Source organism: Theropithecus gelada, chromosome 4, assembly GCF_003255815.1.
Source record: "Theropithecus gelada isolate Dixy chromosome 4, Tgel_1.0, whole genome shotgun sequence".
NCBI classification, from domain to species: Eukaryota; Metazoa; Chordata; class Mammalia; order Primates; family Cercopithecidae; genus Theropithecus; species Theropithecus gelada.
In genome coordinates, this window is record NC_037671.1 from 145697913 (window position 1) to 145719339 (window position 21427).

Consider the following 21427-nt stretch of genomic DNA (forward strand, 5'->3'; position numbering starts at 1 on the left):
ATTGTTCATAAGACACTTATATGTCAAATGAAGATGAAAAACCTTCTAGCTCTACCTGAAGTTATTTTTTTTTCCAAAATGCAATTGTTAGAATTTAGATCTTACCTCAGTTTCCAATGAAAATCACCAATGGACAATATAAAATTAAATTACAGTTCATTCTTCTCCATTTGTATTTTCAACTACTGTGTACGCAATTATAAAAAGAAATAAAGCCGCACGATTCTTAGGACCCATAACAATAACCCAGGGAAAGAATGGGAAGAAATGGAACCATAAACAAGTATTACAGCTTCCATGGAACAGCTTTTCAAAATTAAGTTTGAAAGTAGACAAAGCTTGGTATTCTGAGTCATCTATGACTCTCTTTTAACTCACATCGGCCAAAGTGAAAGTGTGCAATATGTCAAATTAACTTGCTCAAATTACTTTTCTCAACTTTACAATGCCCTTTAGGAACACTATTACTGAGAAGCTATTGTTGGCATTTACAGCATAAAACTTGATTTTGGAAGGCTGATATTGCAATGGCCTAAATATTACTAAATTGAAAACTGTATAGTACCAGTTATTTGATCATGCTGAATGAAAAACTTAGTTTGTGAATGATCCACTTTTAGCTGAAAAGGAAAAAAAAAAGCAAGGTTAAAGTTAGAACGATTTTAATGGTTGATTTATATTTAGATACAAGGAAAGAATAAAGAACAACATCTACAATTAGAAAAACTTCTTGAAATAAACTTATGTCTAAAAATGAATAATGTAATATATTCATGTATTATCTTTCATATATTCATTGTGAGTTATGATATAAAAAATAGACATTCACATACTGTATTAATCTTACTGGTACAGAGACTTCTATTTAAATAAAACAAATCACAGTGTTGGCCATTTGAAATAATTTACAAATGTATTCTCCTTTATATTTTCAGGTTCAGTGTAAGTAAAATCTATCACTAAGGAAAATGCATAACAAATAGGAGTAGAATGCTTATCAGTATGAAATAACCAATCTGTCTCTTCAATGAACCATGTAAAGACTTCATTTCAAACAAAGAATTATACATTGATATAGGTATCAAAAGCAACTCCTAAAAAACAATTATGTAAAAGGACAACAGTCTTTCTACCACTTGCCATGGATAAATAATATCATTGTTCTTTCATATGTAAAAGAAGCAGTTGTGGTTTTGTCTGTTTTCCTTTATATGTACAGACATAAAGAATGCAAGAAATACTGTCTTTTCCTGTCTTATGGGCTTTCTGCAGCTAGTCAAAATATTATTTACACTATTACTTCTCCTTTCCAAACTCACTGGAAAAAATATTTTAATCATCTGAATCAAGAAGGAGATGTAGGTTGGCCTTTTTTTTTTTTTTTTGAGACGAGTCTTACTCTGTCACCAGGCTGGAATACAGTGGCATGATCTTGGCTCACTGCAACCTCTGCCTCCCGGGTTCAAGCGATTCTCCTGCCTCAGCCTCCTGAGCAGCTGGGACTACACGGACACCACTACACCCAGCTAATTTTTGTATTTTTAGCAGAGACGAGGTTTCACCATGTTGGCCAGGATGGTCTTGATCTCTTGACCTCGTGATCCGCCCACCTCATGATGGGATTACAGGCATGAGCCACTGTGCACGGCCAGGACTGACTCTTAAATATGAATAAGAACTGTAAGTAAGCTAGATCTGATTCTATAATAACCTTACAAAACAACAAACTTACAAAAATGAATTCACAAATTGAGCTCATACCTACTTAAATATATCATTATATTCAAAACCTCTCAGTATTTACAATATGTATATTCACAAAGTATATGTTGTTACAGACACAGAAAACAAGCCCCCCTGTTGCCTTTAAAAATAAACAAAACATAAATTTAAACTGTGTGCCTCATGATCTATGTGCTCTGCAGTCTAATGTTCCGCATGTCTCTCAGCAGCACTGTTCGGTAGTTTTGTTCCAAAATTTCCATGTATTCAAAATACTCACTCACTCGAAACCCATGCAGTGCTTCTTCCTGCCAAAAGTTATAAAGGGAAAATTTACTTGGGTAAGACTCACAATTCCAAGTTAATGAATTTTAAATAACTGATATACCATTTATTTTCAGCTATAGATGGGGGTGGGCTGTTTATGTTGCCAGTAAATGTGTAATTGCTTTTTATTTAGTGAGCTGTGTATATATATATATGACAGGAAGAAACTATATGTCCCCCTCAAATAAGGTTTTCTATTTTCAAAACCAAAAATAATTTACAGCTACCAAAAAAAAAAAAAAAGGCAGATAAGGAAATCTTCCTAATTTTAAAAATAGTATGTTATACAATGATTGTTCAGACTTGTAATTATTAAAGACCCTGAAGCCTATCTACCAAAGGATATCATAATAGTGCAAGAAATCTGTTGTATAAGCTACTGTCCATAAAACCCCCAAGAATCTGCAATTACTAATGTTGGTACTATGCACATCTATACTAATTTGGAATTTAATGGTTAGTGTTCCAAATGAGGCACTCAAAAATAAACAGTAAGAACACCCATTTAACATTTTAGCGTTTTTTAGGGAATTTTATGACCATTCCTTTTAGTACCTCCAAATACTATTTACGCAGTACGTACACTCAAGGCAAAACAAAATATGCAGAAGAAAAGTCATCTTTGATTCAGTGTAATTAATATTTACAACGTTAGAAGTTTTGGAGGTTACAAAAACTTTGGAAAATTCATGCCTTTCAGGAGTTTATAGTTTAAAGGCAAGAACTCCTATAACAAGAAAAAAAAAAGCAACCCCAAAGAATAAAAGACAATGCATATCATATACCAGATACGGTGTTAGAGGCAGTTTACAGAGAAGAAACCTCAATACAGAAATAGGAAAACATTACACAATCTCAATGAGAACAGATGTTTTTAAAGGCTTCAGATACCACTTGTCACTTACGGGCAGTAATCATTCACAGCTTGCATATAACTTGATGTAACTTTATCCTTATTTTGCCATCATCACAAAAAATCTACATAGTTTGAGGGAAAGATTAGTCGGGACATTCTAAAAAACTAACGACTGATCTACAAGGCTGACATTATAGCTGAAGAAATGAAACGGTGTGGTTATATACTTAATACCATTAAGGGTAGAACAAATAACTTCCAACATAAGTATCTGAGCTCTAATCTTAAGATAATTGTGAAATTATTTCAATCCTTCTTTCACTTCTTCACTCATTCATTCTTTTATTATACGTAAGGTTCTTGATTAGCACTGAAGACATGAAGGTGAGTGAGAACAGCCCTGCCCTAAAATGTTGACAACTGAGGTGTATATCATGTCTCTGATTTTATGTATAAGTAACTGAGCCAAAGGGAATATTTTAATCTTAGGAATAGCAGAAATACTGGGTCTTTGTAAATTCCTGTCCTATCAAAAATATTTCACTTTTTTCTTTGGGGAAAAATAGGATCAGAGTAAGAACAACCCTACTGTTCAAGAACTCATTTTAAACAGTTATTGTTATAGTCGTGGAACAATTATGAATTTATCCATTCATTTCATTCAAATTATGTTTGACGTGGCTTTAACTACCTCTTCACTAAAACTATACCTAAGATGGGGAGGAATTACAGTAATGTGTTATTCTAACCAGAGACTAAAGATCCAAAGATCCAATGGCAGAAGAACTGTTTCAGGACATATTCATTATTTTCAAAGGAATATTATTGTGCATTAAATATGAATTATAATAGGAGATGACAGTACTTGAACAAATCTCTAACAACTCATTTCTGGGCAAAAAATAAGCAATATCTATTCAACATCTTTTAATTATTGTTTCACTTTAATAAAAACCACCTAGGGACAGCCATAGTTATAACTCAATTTAAATATATTTTTTTCTCAGAATGCATTTTTTGAAATCATGGTTTCCATTTTAAACATTAATTGTAAATGCCCTGATAACTACACCAAAGAGATACCCATAAAAATGACACATAAGGCTATTAACGTCTTATTTCATAAGAGAAAAAATTTAATTCACATTTAAAAAGGAGTGTTTTCAAATGATATAGTTCATTAATGAAAATTTGTAGGCAATTTTAGCTCTGAATAAAATTCCAAAATATCTACATTTTACATTTTGTCTTCAAAGTAGAACATTTTTTCATCTCATCCTAAATGTTCTCTAATGGCCCTTTTAGTGGATAACTTTTACTTGTAATAGGACCATTTAGACTGCCAGCTTATCATTCAAGTTATAACAGACTATTTCCTCAGAATACTCCTTCATTATCATTTCATTTATAGACCAAAGTATATCAAACTCTACATAAAAATATGAATGCCCCGATTTTTTAAGTAGCAGACACATTAATTACATAAGGTAATAACACTATTCTGCTTTATATTAACAGTGTAGTATTTGCTCCAGAAATTTTTTAAATAGATTACTACTAGAGTGATTCAAGTTTTAGTTAGGAAGTTCATTTTGAGCTTATTGCATTTCATTTGTTGTATCTGATGCTATTCAACTGCTTTGTTTTTAACAATTTGCTGCCTTCATTAATTCTGAGCTTCAAATGCTGAATCATCCAAAAGTATTAAAAATTCCCATTCTAAACCACAATGTTGGATGTATTCAACATTATATAATATAGTATATATGTAGTATCCCTCTCTCCTTTGTGTATAGAAGTCCAGTTTCAAATTTCAAATATGCATTCGTCTGTTTTCTTTTAACTATTGAGAGCATTTGATTTGGGACCACTGAATCTAGGATATTTATTAAAATACCAGACTAGTAAAGGGACACTGGATTTGGATTCAGATCAAATGAAAGGGTTTGAATTCTTCTATGTTAGTTACTAGATGTATGAACTTGGGTAAGTTTATTGACTCTAACCCTCATTTTTTCATGTGTTAAATGTGGACAATAATCTCATACGATTGCTCTCTGGATTAAATATTCTGAAATCTGAACTTCTTATCATAGATTAGAGTACCTTATATGATTTGGTCCTGTCTCATCTCTAACCTTTCTTATTTCTTCACCTTGCTCTGGCCACAGTGGTCTTCTTGACACTCTGTAAGTGAGCCAGCTTATTCTGACCTCTGAGATCTTGCACTTGCCTTTATTCCTATTTAAGCAGGCTTTTGCCTAGGAAGTCTTTGCATGACTTTTTCTTTTGCTTCATTTAGGTGTCTGTTTACCCCATCAAGGGTGGTCTTACCTGGCATCTTTATCTGACTGGTACCTTAGACTCCTCCACCATGTTTGATTTCCTTATTATCAATACAATAAGGTCTATAGTACTTAAGATATTATGTTTTTGTTCATTTATTAGACTTCCAGGAGAATTTAAGTTCAACGTGGGCAGAGACATCCTGCCCTGTGACAAAAACAGTACTTCGCTCACAGCTGTTGAACAATAAATAGTTGAATAAATCCATGAGTGAATGAGCCATACCTGTAAAGCCCTTCGACCAGTGTGTGGCATACAATAAGCATTCAAGATATTCGTAGTGGTTATAAATAATGAGAACACATTTTTATTACTGATGGTCTTTGAAGTGGCTCGGCTACATTTTCTTGATCACACTACAGACATATGATGTTAGGCATGGGTCGGCCTATCAAGGATTACTGACTCCAGTCTCTGCTCCTCAACCCCTTGCCATGAATATAAGGGAACCATTTATCTAAAATATTAGGATGTTACTGGCTTTTCTTGCAACTTCAAAAATGTACCTATTTTGGAAAGAAAGCTATACCAATACTTTCAAAAGTTATTTGCATTACTTGATGTTTGCAAAAATACTGAAGATACCAATTTTTAGCAGAATTTTTTTAGAACTACTGCAAGCCATGTGAGCTTAAAATCTGAATTGAAGATAAGTTCTTTTGTAGTAGTAAACAGATAAAAAGCATAAAAAGATCAAGTGTGCTAACATGGTATACCCTGGTTTATGCATTCAGGACCAAGTTTAGATATTCTCTGATATATTCTTTCCTAAATATTTAATTATTAATGCCCTTGCAAAATGATGATTTTTAAAATATAATAGCTCTTTATGGAGAAAAAAGGGTAAGGTAAGTTACTTTGAGTGGGTTAAACTGGAAGAGCTGACTTATATTAATAACATTATGAGGCATATAGAATAAAAAATTACCACAAAAAGTATAGAACTTAACATACACTGAACAAAAGTTGAAGATTTGCATTAATGTCAAATCTCATATAGAAAGCTCTTTTTTTAAATTAATTATTATTATTATTATACTTTAAGTTCTAGGGTACATGTGCATAACGTGCACGTTTGTTACATATGTATACTTGTGCCATGTTGGTGTGCTGCACCCATCAACTCGTCAGCACCCATCAACTCGTCATTTACATCAGGTATAACTCCCAATGTAATCCCTCCCTGCTTCCCCCTCCCCATGATAGGCCTCGGTGTGTGATGTTCCCCTTCCCGAGTCCAAGTGATCTCATTGTTCAGTTCCCACCTATGAGTGAGAACATGCGGTGTTTGGTTTTCTGTTCTTGTGATAGTTTGCTAAGAATGATGGTTTCCAGCTGCATCCATGTCCCTACAAAGGACACAAACTCATCCTTTTTTATGGCTGCATAGTATTCCATGGTGTATATGTGCCACATTTTCTTAATCCAGTCTGTCACTGATGGACATTTGGGTTGATTCCAAGTCTTTGCTATTGTGAATAGTGCCGCAATAAACATACGTGTGCATGTGTCTTTATAGCAGCATGATTTATAATCCTTTGGGTATATACCCAGTAATGGGATGGCTGGGTCATATGGTACATCTAGTTCTAGATCCTTGAGGAATCGCCATACTGTTTTCCATAATGGTTGAACTACTTTACAATCCCACCAACAGTGTAAAAGTGTTCCTATTTCTCAATATCCTCTCCAGCACCTGTTGTTTCCTGACTTTTGAATGATTGCCATTCTAACTGGTGTGAGATGGTATCTCATTGTGGTTTTGATTTGCATTTCTCTGATGGCCAGTGATGATGAGCATTTTTTCATGTGTCTGTTGGCTGTATGAATGTCTTCTTTTGAGAAATGTCTGTTCATATCCTTTGCCCACTTTTTGATGGGGTTGTTTGTTTTTTTCTCGTAAATTTGTTTGAGTTATTTGTAGGTTCTGGATATTAGCCCTTTGTCAGATGAGTAGATTGCAAAAACTTTCTCCTATTCTGTAGGTTGACTGTTCACTCTGATGGTAGTTTATTTTGCTGTGCAGAAGCTCTTTAGTTTAATTAGATCCCATTTGTCAATTTTGGCTTTTGCTGCCGTTGCTTTTGGTGTTTTAGACATGAAGTCTTGAGAGAAGGATTTATGAATATAGTTCTACTCTTTACCCTTACTAGAGATAATCTTTTTGTGTGTCGTGTCTTTCCTATTATGTGCGTGTGTATATATATGTATGTGTATATGTGTGTGTGTGTGTGTGTATAAAATCTTCTTGATCAAAGTGATAGAAACATAAACAACTGGTAAGCAATGTTTCTTCCAGTATGTTCCTTCTGGGGTGTTCAGTAAAATTAGAAACTCTTGGATGCAGTCCCTAAAATTTTTGAATCCTTGGCATTGGCATTCTGGATTCTGATTTATTAACAAGCTCCAAAGGTCACAGTTTTATGTATTCTAAAGGTTTTCAAGCTACTTGAGATTTTCTACTACAATCTGACAACTCATGCCTCGGCCAAATAAATTCTGAATTAACAGATCTGGGAAGGAGTCTAAATACATTAACTTTCGTAAGTACCTTAAGTGATCCTTAGGATCAGGTAGTTTATATAGTGTTTGTAATTCTGGATAGAATATGAAGTTCTTAGAGATTCAGGACAGAGTATGTAGTTCTTGAAGATTTAAACTCGGCTGAAGGGTACTTGGAAATATGTGATTGTACCAGAGACTTGACTTAGTCTTGGCCAGGTTAATGAGAGAATAGGTCCTGATCAGAAACAGTATACGAGGATATTTCTGACCAAGGTGTGAAGGTAATGTCATTGACAGGTATTACTATTATATGACATCTTAAGAAGTCTCAGGAGCTGGAGAAAAATGGGAGCAAAAGTACACCAAAGTGTAGCTATGCACTTAGAAAATCCTGTTTCCTTTGCTTGTATTCTCTACATATCTTCTTCTTTAACAAATAAATAAAAAGAATCTAGTAGAGAGATGTAGAAACTTAGTAACTGCTAAGTTTTTTTAAGTACTTACTATGTTCCAGATAATGGTCTAAAAAAAAGTATTTTACAAATATCATCTCATTTAATTCTTCCACAACCCTATGTGATGAAGAAATAAGCATAAAAGTCTAAGCAACATACCCAAGCTCACACAGTGAGTGACAAAGTCAGAATGTGAAACCAGATAGAATCAACTAATATAAGGACAATGCAGAAAACATATCTGCAAAACAGTTGACACTGTACTAAATACCTTTAAAATATTTGCTCAGATGTTTTTAATATTATGTATACTTTTATCTTTTTTTTTTTTTTTTTTTTTTTGAGACGGAGTCTCACTCTGTCCCCCTGGCTGGAGTGCAGTGGCCGGATCTCAGCTCACTGCAAGCTCCGCCTACCGGGTTCAGGCCATTCTCCTGCCTCAGCCTCCCAAGTAGCTGGGACTACAGGCGCCCGCCACCTCGCCTGGCTAGTTTTTTTGTATTTTTTAGTAGAGACGGGGTTTCACTGTGTTAGCCAGGATGGTCTCGATCTCCTGACCTCGTGATCCACCCGTCTCGGCCTCCCAAAGTGCTGGGATTACAGGCTTGAGCCACCGCGCCCGGCCGTATACTTTTATCTTATAAAAGCTTAGTATTCAACCAGATTTTCTCAGTCTGATCTTCATTTCTCACCCTGTCAACATTCTCTGGTAATAGCAGCTGCAATAGCACCAACAAAAAATCCCTCTTGACAATTTACTGATTGGGTTGAAATTAATCTGATTTTTTCATAATTATAAATTGATTTTGTCATAATATGCAGGATTTAGTTGAAGCATTTTAATTAAGTAGTTTGAGCCTTCACAGCCTGATTTTTCACACAAAGGCAACTTTTTCTAGGCTGGTATTTCAGTGAAGTTTGTCCCCAGGTTGAATTCACAAACTAAAGCCAAGATTGCTGACAGCCTATTAGCATGTTAGCAGGAATACAACACAGCTCACTAAAACACTAGGACATCCACATATGAACTACTATTAAACTAAACTGTCACTAAACCTGCTTGTGTGTGTGTGTGTGTGTGTGTGTGCAAGCTACAGATGAGTTGAAAGAATGAAGGAAGAATGAACTTAAGACTTTCCAGCTTGCTGGAATATTACAGAATATTTACTTTGTTGAATGTTTTTCTCCTTGGAATTACAATATCTACGGACTTTCTGAACCATCATCTGTCACAGATAAAAATGTTCAGAATTCTGGGCCCAAGGACTGAGCTCTTTCTTCAGCATATCTTCAGAGGCTGCCGTCTAGCTCGGTACTAATCCATTAATCACCACAGCATGAAAATGATGCACTTAACTGCTCTAATATCCAGTCCACATTCTAGTTGTGTCTACAAGGATACTGTGAAACAATCAGACAATGTTTTGTTGATATCAACTCATACCCATGGCGCTCATCTAATCTAGTATTTCAGCGGTTTAATCTGAAGAGGAAAAGTAAGTTTTTCTTTCCCCCATAAACCTGTTCTGCCTATTACTGTTCACACCACCTTCTGATCCAAGAAATTCTAACCTATCTTTTTCATATATTGATTTGGAATCATGAAGAGCTCTTCAGTGAGCTGTAAGAAATGTAGGCAATGAGTCCATACTCTCAATTACCTGATTTAAAATCTTGAGCCTAAACCAAAGTGACTACAAATGGACTGATATTTTCTTGATACTGAATATTGCACACAGATTTTTATTTCTAAAACAATGCTTTTATCATGTCATTTTATCTCAATACACGAAATTTAAATCAGGAAAAGAATTGCATATCTTCAGTTTCTCAAGATAACTGATTATAACTGAAAGCATAACATATTTGTGGTTTTAAATATTTTGAAAATGAATTCAATTAGGTCTGATTATTTGAACCCATTTATAACAGTCAGATGTTTGATCTATTTATTTTTATATATTCAATTTCTTCTTAAAAATAGTTTTATGATAAAAGAAGCATGAGCTCATTCCTCAAATATAAAATAAAGCCCACATAAATATATACAATAAAAAGTAAAAGTATCTTGTTCTACTTTATCTTCATTCTTCCTGGAAGCAATCATTATTAAATCTGTAGAGCAAGGGGATAATGTGATTAAATAATCTATACAAGAATATTGTTATGGCTGTGGTATGCAGTTACATGGGGAATTGTTTTTTTTGAGACAGGGTCTTGTTCTGTAGCCCAAGCTGGAGTGCAGTGGTATGATCATGGTTCACTGCAGCCTCGACCTCCTGGGCTCAATTGATCCTCCCACCTCAGCCTCCTCAGTAGCTGTGACTACAGGTGCGTGCCATCACACCCAGATAATTTTTGTACTTTCTTTTTGGTAGAGATGGGGTTTTGCCATGTTGCCCAGGCTGGTCTCAAACTCCTGGGTTCAAGCTATCCACTCGCCTTGACCTTCCAAGATGCTGGGATTACAGGTGTGAGCCACTGTGCCTGGCCTATTTAAAGAATTATTGATAAGTCTTTTCTCCCTTTGCACAAATCTGAGATTTTGAATAAGAAAGTGTAAAACATAATTTCCAAGGTTCAATCTCTATACCTTCAGTTGAATGAGGAATTCTTAAATAATGTGTGTATTTTTGACAGGGGATGTTTTTTGGGTAGGCAAAATAAAATCAGTTCATTAATCAATACTTCGTTATTGGTTATTATATGAATAAGTGAAAAATGCTGTACATATATTTATATACTTTGCAGACAAAAGACTATTTCAGGGCCAAATGGAGTAGTTAAAGGGATATGTAAATATATATTTAAATACACTATACCAGAGTTTATCTCACAAGAAAAATGAGTGCCCATCAAAAGAGAACAGTGAATTTTGACACCTATCCACTGAAAATAAAACAACAAAAGTCAAGTCATGCTATCAATCAAAAAAGCATTTTTCTAATCTCTCAGATAAATGAAAACAATAAGGGTAAAAAGTAAGGTTAGTTCTAGGACATATGCTAAAATTAATTCCTTGCCTACATGTTCTTAGTTTGGATTTAAACCAACACTATTCAAATTTTAGTAATTTAACAGAGGCTTAGGTCATAATCTGCTCTCCCCATTTAAAATCCTTTAGTTTTAAACTGATAGCATTATGCTGAAAACACAATGGAGAATGGTTTGGGACACATTTAAAGAAGTTACCATTTGCAAACTCTATTATAATTTTTCCCTCAAATAGTCAAAAGAGAGATGAAACTGTAAATCAACATTAATCAAATTTAAAGATTATGCTTTTGATAGGAAGAAAAATAAGCGGTAAGCACTTAATGAATTTAGTAATGTTTGTTATTCGATGTGAATAAAACAAAGTTTATTCATCTTTCCCATTTATTTATTTACATTATTTACTTACACTATCAACAAATACGTATTGAATACCTATTATCTACCAGGTATTATTGTTTGATATATTGTTGAAAATACATCAGTAAATGAAACAGACCAAGTCACGGTCCTTATAGAACTTACACATTTTACCAGGGAAGACAGACAAAAACACATATAAAATAATTTTCAGATGGTGATAAAAACTGTAAGAAAAACTAAAGTGGGATAAGATGTTAGAGAATTACAGGTTAGGGGGATACAGACAGATATGAGTACAGGAAAATTTCAGACTCTGAAATTCCTATAATTGACCACTATAGATGACGAAAATGTCCCTTACTGAAAATGAACCTACATTTTGTATTCAACATAATTTCAATTTGCTTAACACTTCCTGTATTCCAAATCACCTCTTAGAGAGCATTCTTTTATTTTTCTATCTTAGTTTTTCTTCTACATGTGCAATCATTTTTCTCAGCATACTTTTTCATTAAGATTGTTTCTAAGATTATACTTCTGGTGATATATATTGAAAGTTTAAAACCTTTTGAATTCTGAATTGATGAAATAAAAATGCTTGATAATTTGGCAATCTTAAAGGATCAATGACATTTATTTAAAGAAAAATATCATTAAATGGAAAAAAACCCTGGCAAGTATTTAATGGTAAATAATGAAATTAATTTACATAGAAACTGTTTGTTGACCTAGAGAAAGCCTAGCAAATGATGAATGTTGTTTTTAGTGTATATATGTATATGCGTTCCTGTGGGATGGCAAAGGTAGTAGGGATAAGGAAACATTTTAAGTTCAAAGATTCTTAACTTTAAACAAATAGCTGGATTTCCACCAAGAAATGAACACTGGGGTGTATTTATATCTCATGCACTTTCTAAAGTCCCCAACTTCCAAAATCACATTATTGTAATTGAGACAGTAACTATATCTTTTTTAAAAGTAGCACCACATTTGGTGATAACTTTTTAAAATGAGTGCTATGATAAAATAATCTTTCATGAAAATCTTTTATAAAAATGGAAGTTTAGAAAAATATTATAAAAATATGAAAGTATACGAAATTATTACTATATTAAATATATTTAAAAAGTATCAAACCAATAAATTAAACTTTTATTGACCAAATAGCCCATAGGAATATTTTTAAAATATTTCTTTTTTGGCATAGCATGTGGGTTACAAACAAAGTGTTGGATCCAGACAGCTTATTTCATATTCAAGTTCCACTTCAGCTATATGGTTTGGGGCAACTTAACTCTGTGCCTCAGTTTACTCATCTCTAAAATGGGGATAATAATATCTACCTCTCAGCATTGGTTTTTAGGATTAAATGAGTGCCTAGAAAAAGTATCTAAAATTAAGCAACCGAAGTTAGCTATTAACTCAATATTTTCCTCTCCATATAAACATACTTACTTTTAGGAAAACTTGCAGATCTTGAGTCTGAGTGTGCTGTAGAATGTCTTGCTGTAAATGTTTGAATATAGCTATACAGATATACACTTGATAATCGGGACCAAGGAAAACACAAGTAGCAATATAATGGCAGATTTCTATCCAATCTAAATAATTCCAAAAACACTGGGTTATCCATTGCAGGCAAATCTTTAAAAAAAAAAAAAAAAGAAGTAAGTTCATTTAAAAACGTATAAAACCACATTTGACTTTTAAAGAACATTAACCAATAACTCATACAAAACCAATGAAAAGCTTAGCAGTTAATCAAAATACAAAGACAGTCTTCATAGATGCCTAACTAGGATGCTTCTCTTATTTGCTTCAGTTGTGAAAAAAACTTTCACGGCCTTGGAATTTAGGTCTTAAGGGTAACTGATAGTGGTCACACTCCTCATATACCTATTACTCAATGCCTTCTTTATTCATATCGTGCTCCTCTTACCCAAAACACCAATCTGCTCTCTACAGATAACAAATGCTAAGAGACTATTTTAATTCAAAGATGGGAGTTTTTTTTATCTATCCTACCTACAACCACAGATGTATAATTATGCAGATGACAGATTGCTAAATGTTACATTAATGCAAATGGACTCTTCCCGAATCAGAAAACAATTTAAACCTAACAGAATTACATAACATAAAAACTGGGAGCTAATGCAGAGAATATTTCAAAAATGAGACTTTTACAAAAGGAATTTTTTTCCTGTTTATTTTTTGAATAACATTTGTTCAGATTATAAAAGCAATGCGTGCCCACTGTGGAAAACAGAAAAGTTTAAGAAAAAACAATAGCAATGATACAGAGATTATAAATACTGGAAACATTTTGATACATCAACGTTATGGGTAAAGTTGAGCCCCACTCAAAAGATATGTCAAAGCCCTAACCCCCAGAACCTCGGAATATGACTTTATTCGAAAATAAGGTCTTTACAAATGTAATCAGGTTAAAATGAGGTCATTACAGTGAGCCCTAATCCAATACGACTGGTGTCTTTATAAGAAGGGGAAATACATTCACAAAGACAGGCACACGAAAGGAAGACAATGAAAAGACACAAATGGAGAATACCATGTGAAGAAGCAATATGTATCTGCAAGCTAAGATTCTAAAGGCTACTAGAAACCTGGAGAGAGGTAAGTAACAGTTCTTTCCTTAGCAACTATGGAGTGAACATAGCCTTGTTAACACTTTGATTATGGCCTTTTGGCCTCCAGAAGTGTGAGAAAATAAATTTCTGTTGTTTTTAACCACCAAGTTCATGGTACTTTGTTACTATAGTCATAAGAAACGAACACAATTACTTTCCAATATTTTCACTTTCATTTATGATTTACAAATTACTTTACCTTCGATGAAAGATTCCCCTTATTGAATATCTCTTCTCCTTTAGTTTTATGGGTTTTTTTTGGAGATGTGGGGAGGAAAAGGGAAAAGATTTAATGGCTTATCTCAATTTGTCATAGGTATAGAGGATACAGATATAGAAATTTTCCTTTTGTGTTCTATCATTTTGTTCTTCTAAAAATACATTCTTGAAAAGGTTCTAAAAGTTATTTTTAATATCCTTGATTCAACTTTTGGGCATGATGATCCTGCTTTTAACTGATTTGAACAAACTAACACATATTACTTTGCTAGAACCACAGGCAGGGAGGCTTAAACAATAAAAAAAAAAATTTTCTCTCTATTCTGGAGAAATCCAAGATCAAGCTATTGGCAGGGCTGGTTTCTTCTGAAGCGTCTCTGAGGAGTATAGATAGATGGTTGTCTTTCCCTGTGTCTTCACATGGGCTTCCTTTAGTACATGTCTGTATCCCAATTTCCACTTTAATAAAGACACCAGTCATATTGGATTAAGGTCTAACTTAATGACCTCATTTTAACTTAATTATTTCTTTAAAGGTCCTATTCAAATATAGTCACATCCTGAAGCAGTGGGGTTAGGACTTCAACAGGTGAGTTTTGAGGAGACACAATTCAGCCTATACCAGAGGGTACTATTGAATTTTTGTTTTCCAGACATTATTACTCATATCAATTATTAACCTTTAAATAAGGCTATTAATTCTGTTCTCAGGTGTAAGATTTTCCTTTACAACTATAATGTTTCCCTCCTGTTATGTTCCAAAATCTTTCCAAAGGGCCCATAAGTTTTAACTCAATATTAAATTAGAATGTATCTATGAATACCCAATATTTGTCAACAGGCAGTATATATTAAATTCTCCTTGGTCCTACCTTTACTGTTCACTTGGCATTAATGGGATGCACCTCCCAAATTTCAACATGGAGGGTAGGCTGGCATGCAGAGTACATTACTAAATCTCCATTGCCCCCACCCCAACAAATCCCTGTAATATGGCTCTAGTGGACTGAGGAAGAAGTATCTCCTGCTCCCTCTTGACTAGGCAGACTGAAGCAGTCTGTAGTACTTTGACTAAGAGCAATAATTCTCTAATTGCTGGTTGCCCTGCTGCCAAGATTCTCTCTCTGTTCTTTGCTACAGCTATTAATGCCAATCAACTTAAGGCCATGTTGTATTAATGAAAATCTAGAGTTTCTGAATGGATAAAGAAAGAGAAACAATTCAAGAATGAAAATAAATACAACAATCCCCACAGCTAGAGAAAACGGTTCCTCCCATTCAATTGTTAGTTTCAGGAGTGAATGAGAAGTTGATAAAGATGTGGGATCTCAGCTTCTGTCCACCATCTACATTGGTTAAAAGAAAGTCACCCTAGAATCTTCAACAGTTCATTATTATACATAGTTTCTAATGCAGTTGTAATTTTTTGGCATGTATATACTTCAAGCATTGTTGTCTGTACACTGAATTTTTCTTCCATTAAATGGATATAATACCTATGTTTTCCCATCACATGGGAAATTTCGAGGAGGAAAACTGAGAGACTGTAACTGAAAGTACTTTGAAAAAGTGCTATATGTTATAACAAAGGTATAGATGTTATTATTTAACAAATATTTCTTGACCACCTCATATGTACAAGGTAATATTACCATTTTTTATGGGAACAAAAGACATTTATCCCTGTTTCACAAAGTTTACACTTAAAGGGGTATATACATACTTTTTAAACATATGACCCTCTTCGCTTGGTAGAAATTATATTGGCTTTACTATATTTGCAAGTACTTCAGACTTACATTGAAATAGCAGAATTCCAAAACACTGTATCCCTGGAAGAATGCTGAGCTATGAGTCATAAATTTTAATCTCTGAGCAAGTGACTTCTGTATATATCTATTTTTTTAGACAGTCTCACTCCATCACCCAGGCTGGAGTGCAGTGGTGCAATCTCAGTTCACTGCAACCTCTGCCTCCTGGGTTCAAATGATTCTCATGCATCAGCCTCTTGAGTAGGTGGGATTACAGGTGTGCGCCAAGACCCCAACTAATTTTTGTACGTTTGGTAGAGACAGGGTTTCACCATGTTGGCCAGGATGGTCTTGAACTCCTGACCTCAAGTGATCCACCTATCTCAGCCTCCCAAAGTGGTGGGATGACCTGCATGAGCCACCACACCTGGCCACTTTCGTATTTTTATAAAGTTCTGCAAATCAACTGACAACCTAGAATTCTAATAGGACAGAGGAAATAGTATGTGTCCAAACAGACATGATGTAGTTTTTTCTTTAACATTATGGAATTTTTAAAAACATATATAAATGAAGATAGAATAGTACATGAACTAGACAATTTCAAATTTTGATTGGTTGATATGTGTCTTAAGTTCCTTTTCCCCTATAGGTTCCCCTCCTTTCCTGCATCCCTTTCTCCTACTAAAGATGTTTCCTCCAACTGCATAGTATTCCATTGTAGATAAACCACAATTTATTCAACTAAGCTCCATTCATGGTCATTTGCAGGGTTTCTAGTCTTTAGATACTATAAAGAATACTATAAAAACATATTTGTGGATATGTATTTTCAAATTTTTTCCCTGTGTATTCCTCGCTTAGAGCTCTACAAATGAGACTGCTGTGTTAAAGAATAAATGGACATGTAACTCTGTCAGAAAATGACAAATTACCATTTATATGTCTCAAAAATATATTATTATATTTTCAAAAACAATCAGTTGAGTCTTTATATTTATTGGAAAAAAATGCTATTATCAATAGTAATGAAATAGGCTTATAAAGAAAGTGAAACAAATGAATTTTGTTTTATGGTAAACCACCATTCCATACGTAATGTAGAACTAATTACACTTTAAGACATTTAAATAGCTTTTTAGGCTTGTAAGGAAGGAAAATCACTTACATAATATGCATTAAAATCTACCACAGCTCTCCTAGGCAATTTTGTTCTTGAACCATACTTAAGATTATGCCAAAGGATATTAAGATGCCACACTGAGGTGCACATTATTTTATCTGAGATAAATTATTCCTCCTTGTAACTAGAATTAAAAAACAATCTTCAAAGGTTCTCATAAGAACATTAAGTCTTCCTCTTTTCCTATTTGTATACCCTTTATTTCTTTCTCTTGCCTGATTGCCCTGGCCAGAACTTTCAACACTATGTTGAATGGGTGTGGTGACAGAGGACATCCTTGTCTTGTGCCGGTATTCAAAGGGAATGCTTCCAGTTTTTGCCCATTCACTATGATATGAGCTGTGGGTTTGTCATAAATAGCTCTTATTACTTTGAGATAGGTTCCATCAATACCTAGTTTATTGCAAGTTTTTAGCATGAAGGGGTGCTGAATTTTTCTGTATCTATTGAGATAATCATGTGTTTTTTGTCATTAGTTCTGTTTATGTGATGGATTATATTTATTGATTTGCGTATGTTGAACCAGTCTTGCATCCCAGGGATGAAGCCAACTTGATCGTGGTGGATAAGCTTCTTGATGTGCTACTGGATTTAGTTTGCCAGTATTATATTGAGGATTTTCACATCGATATTCGTCAGGCATATTGGTCTGAAATTTTCTTTTTCGTGTGTGTCTTTGCCAGGTTTTGGTATCAGGATGATGCTGGCCTCATAAAATGAGTTAGGGAGAATTCCCTCTTTGTCTACTGTTTGGAATAGTTTCAGAAGGAATGGCACCAACTCCTCCTCAAACCTCTGGCAGAATTTGGCTGTGAATTGGTGTGGTCCTGGACTATTTTTTGGTTGGTAGGATATTAATTACTGCCATAATTTCAGAACTTGTTATTAATCTATTCAGGGATTCAACATCTTCCTGGTTTAGTCTTGGGAGGGTGTACGTGTCCAGGAATTTATCCATTACTTCTAGATTTTCTAGTTTATTTGTGTAGAGGTGTTTATAATATTCTCTGATGGCAGTTTGTAGTTCTGTGGGATCAGTGGTGATACTGTATATTTAGAAAACCCCATCATCTCGGCCCAAAATCTCCTTAAGCTGATAAGCAACTTCAGCAAAGTGTCAGGATACAAAATCAATGTGCAAAAATTACAAGCATTCCTATACACCAATAACAGAAAAACAGAGAGCCAAATCATGAGTCAACTTCCATTCACAATTGCTTCAAAGACAATAAAATACCTAGGAATACAATTTACAAGGGATGTGAAGGACCTCATCAAGTAGAACCACAAACCACTGCTCAAGGAAATAAAAGAAGACAAAAATAAATGGAAAAACATTCCATGCTCATGGATAGGAAGAATCAATATCATGAAAATGGCCATACTGCCCAAAGTAATTTTTTTATTATTATTATACTTTAAGTTCTAGGGTGCATGTGCACAAAGTGCTGGTTTGTTACATATGTATACATGTACCATGTTGGTGTGCTGCACCCATTAACTCGTCATTTACATTAGGTATATCTCCTAATGTTAACACTCCCCGCTCCCCACTCCCCACAACAGGCCCCAGTGTGTGATGTTCTCCTTCCTGTGTCCAAGTGTTCTCATTGTTCAATTCCCCCCTGTGAGTAAGAACAAGCAGTATTTGGCTTTTTGTCCTTGAGATATTTTGCTGAGAATGATGGCTTCCAGCTTCATTCATGTCCCTACAAAGGACACGAACTCATCCTTTTTCATGGCTGCACAGTATTCCATGGTGTATATGTGTCATAATTTCTTAACCTAGTCTATCACACTACAAGGCTACAATAACCAAAACAGCATGGTACTGGTACCAAAACAGAGATATAGACCAATGGAACAGAATAGAGGCCTCAGAAACAATACCACACATCAACAACCATCTGATCTTTGACAAACCTGACAAAAACAAGAAATGGGGAAAGGATTCCCTATTTAATAAATGGTGCTGGGAAAACTGGCTAGCCATAAGTAGAAAGCTGAAACTGGATCCCTTCCTTACACCTTATACAAAAATTAATTCAAGATGGATTAGAGACTTAAATGTTAGACCTAATACCATAAAAACCCTAGAAGAAAACCTAGGCAATACCATTCAGGACACAGGCATGGGCAAGGACTTCATGTCTAAAACATCAAAAGCAATGGCAACAAAAGCCAAAATTGATAAATGGGATCTAATTAAACTAAAGAGCTTCTGCACAGCAAAAGAAACTACCATCAGAGTGAACAGGCAACCTACAGAATGGAAGAAAATTTTTGCAATCTACTCATCTGACAAAGGGCTAATATCCAGAATCTACAAAGAACTCAAACAAATTTACAGGAAAAAAACAAACAACCCTATAAAAAAGTGGGCAAAGGATATGAACAGTCACTTCTCAAAAGAAGACATTTATGCAGCCAACAGACACATGAAAAAATGCTCATCATCACTGGCCATCAGAGAAATGCAAATCAAAACCACAATGAGATACTATCTCACACCAGTTAGAATGGCGATCATTAAAAAGTCAGGAAACAACAGGTGCTGGAGAGGATGTGGAGAAATAGGAACACTTTTACACTGTTGGTGGGACTGTAAACTAGTTCAACCATTGTGGAAGACAGTGTGGCAATTCCTCAAGGATCTAGAACTAGAAATACCATTTGACTCAGCCATCTCATTACTGGGTATATACCCAAAGGATTATAAATCATGCTTCTATAAAGACACATGCACACATATGTTTATTGCGGCACTATTCACACTAGCAAAGACTTGGAACCAACCCAAATGCCCAAAGTAATTTATAGATTCAATGCTATTCCCATCAAGTCATCATTGAGTTTCTTCACAGAATTGGAAAACAACTACTTTAAAGTTCATATGGAACAAAAAAGCCTGGGTAGCCAAAACAATCCTAAAGAAAACAGAACAAAGCTGGAGGCATCATGCTACCTGACTTCAAACTATACTACAAGGCTACAGTAACCAAAACAGCATGGTACTGGTACCAAAACAGATATATAGACCAATGGAACAGAACAGAGGCCTCAGAAATAACACCACACATGTACAACCATCTGTTCTTTAACAAACCTGACAAAAGCAAGCAATGGGGAAAGGATTCCCTGTCTAATAAATGGTGCTGGGAAAACTGGCTAGTGATATGCAGAAAACTGAAATTGGACCACTTCCTTATATTTTATACAAAAATTAACTCAAGATGGATTAAAGATTTAAACGTAAGACCTCAAACTATAAAAACCCTAGAAGAAAACCTAGGCAATACCATTCAGGACATAGGCATGGGCAAAGACTTCATGACTAAAACACCAAAAGCAATGGCAACAAAAGCCAAAATTGATAAATGGGATCTAATTAAACTAAAGAGCTTCTGCACAGAAAAAGAAGCTATCATCAGAGTGAACAGGCAACCTATAGAATGGGAGAAAATTTTTGCAATCTATCCATCTGATAGAGGGCTACTATCCAGAATCTACAAAGAACTCAAACAAATTTACAAGAAAAGTCCCCATCAAAAAGTGGGCAAATAATATGAACAGACACTTCTCAAAAGAAGACATTTATGCAGCCAACAAACATATGAAGAAAAGCTCATCATCACTGGTTATTAGAAAAATGCAAATCAAACCCACAATGGGATACCACCTCACGCCAGTTAGAATGGCAATCATTCAAAAGTCAGGAAACAACAGGTACTGGAGAAGTTGTGGAGAAACAGGAACACTTTTACATTGTTGGTGGGAGTGTAATTTAGTTCAACCATTGTGGAAGACAGTGTGGTGATTCCTCAAGTATCTAGAACCAGAAATATCATTTGACCCAGTAATCCCATTACTGGGTGTCTACCCAAGGGATTATAAATCGTTCTACTATAAAGACACATGCACACGTATGTTTACTGTGGCACTTTTCACAACAGCAAAGACTTGGAACCAACTCAACTGCCCATCAATGATAGACTGGATAAGGAAACTGTGGCACATATATACCATGGAATGCTATGCAGCCATAAAAAATGATG

General features: G+C 34.7%; 1 protein-coding gene across 2 annotated transcripts in view; it reads right to left on the minus strand.

The window, feature by feature from the left end:
* Positions 1-649: 649 nt before the first annotated feature.
* TBC1D32 (TBC1 domain family member 32) overlaps positions 650-21427 on the minus strand; it is a 235716-nt gene continuing 214938 nt past the window's right edge. Inside the window, exons 31-32 of one of the 2 annotated variants that reach the window (XM_025382902.1) lie at positions 13024-13212; positions 650-2030 (exon numbers count right to left, since the gene is read on the minus strand). In XM_025382902.1, coding sequence (XP_025238687.1) covers positions 1911-2030; positions 13024-13212 — 309 coding nt within the window. In that variant the 3' untranslated portion in view covers positions 650-1910. The remainder of the gene's footprint in view (positions 2031-13023; positions 13213-21427) is intronic. The other variant, XM_025382901.1, reaches the window with a different exon arrangement.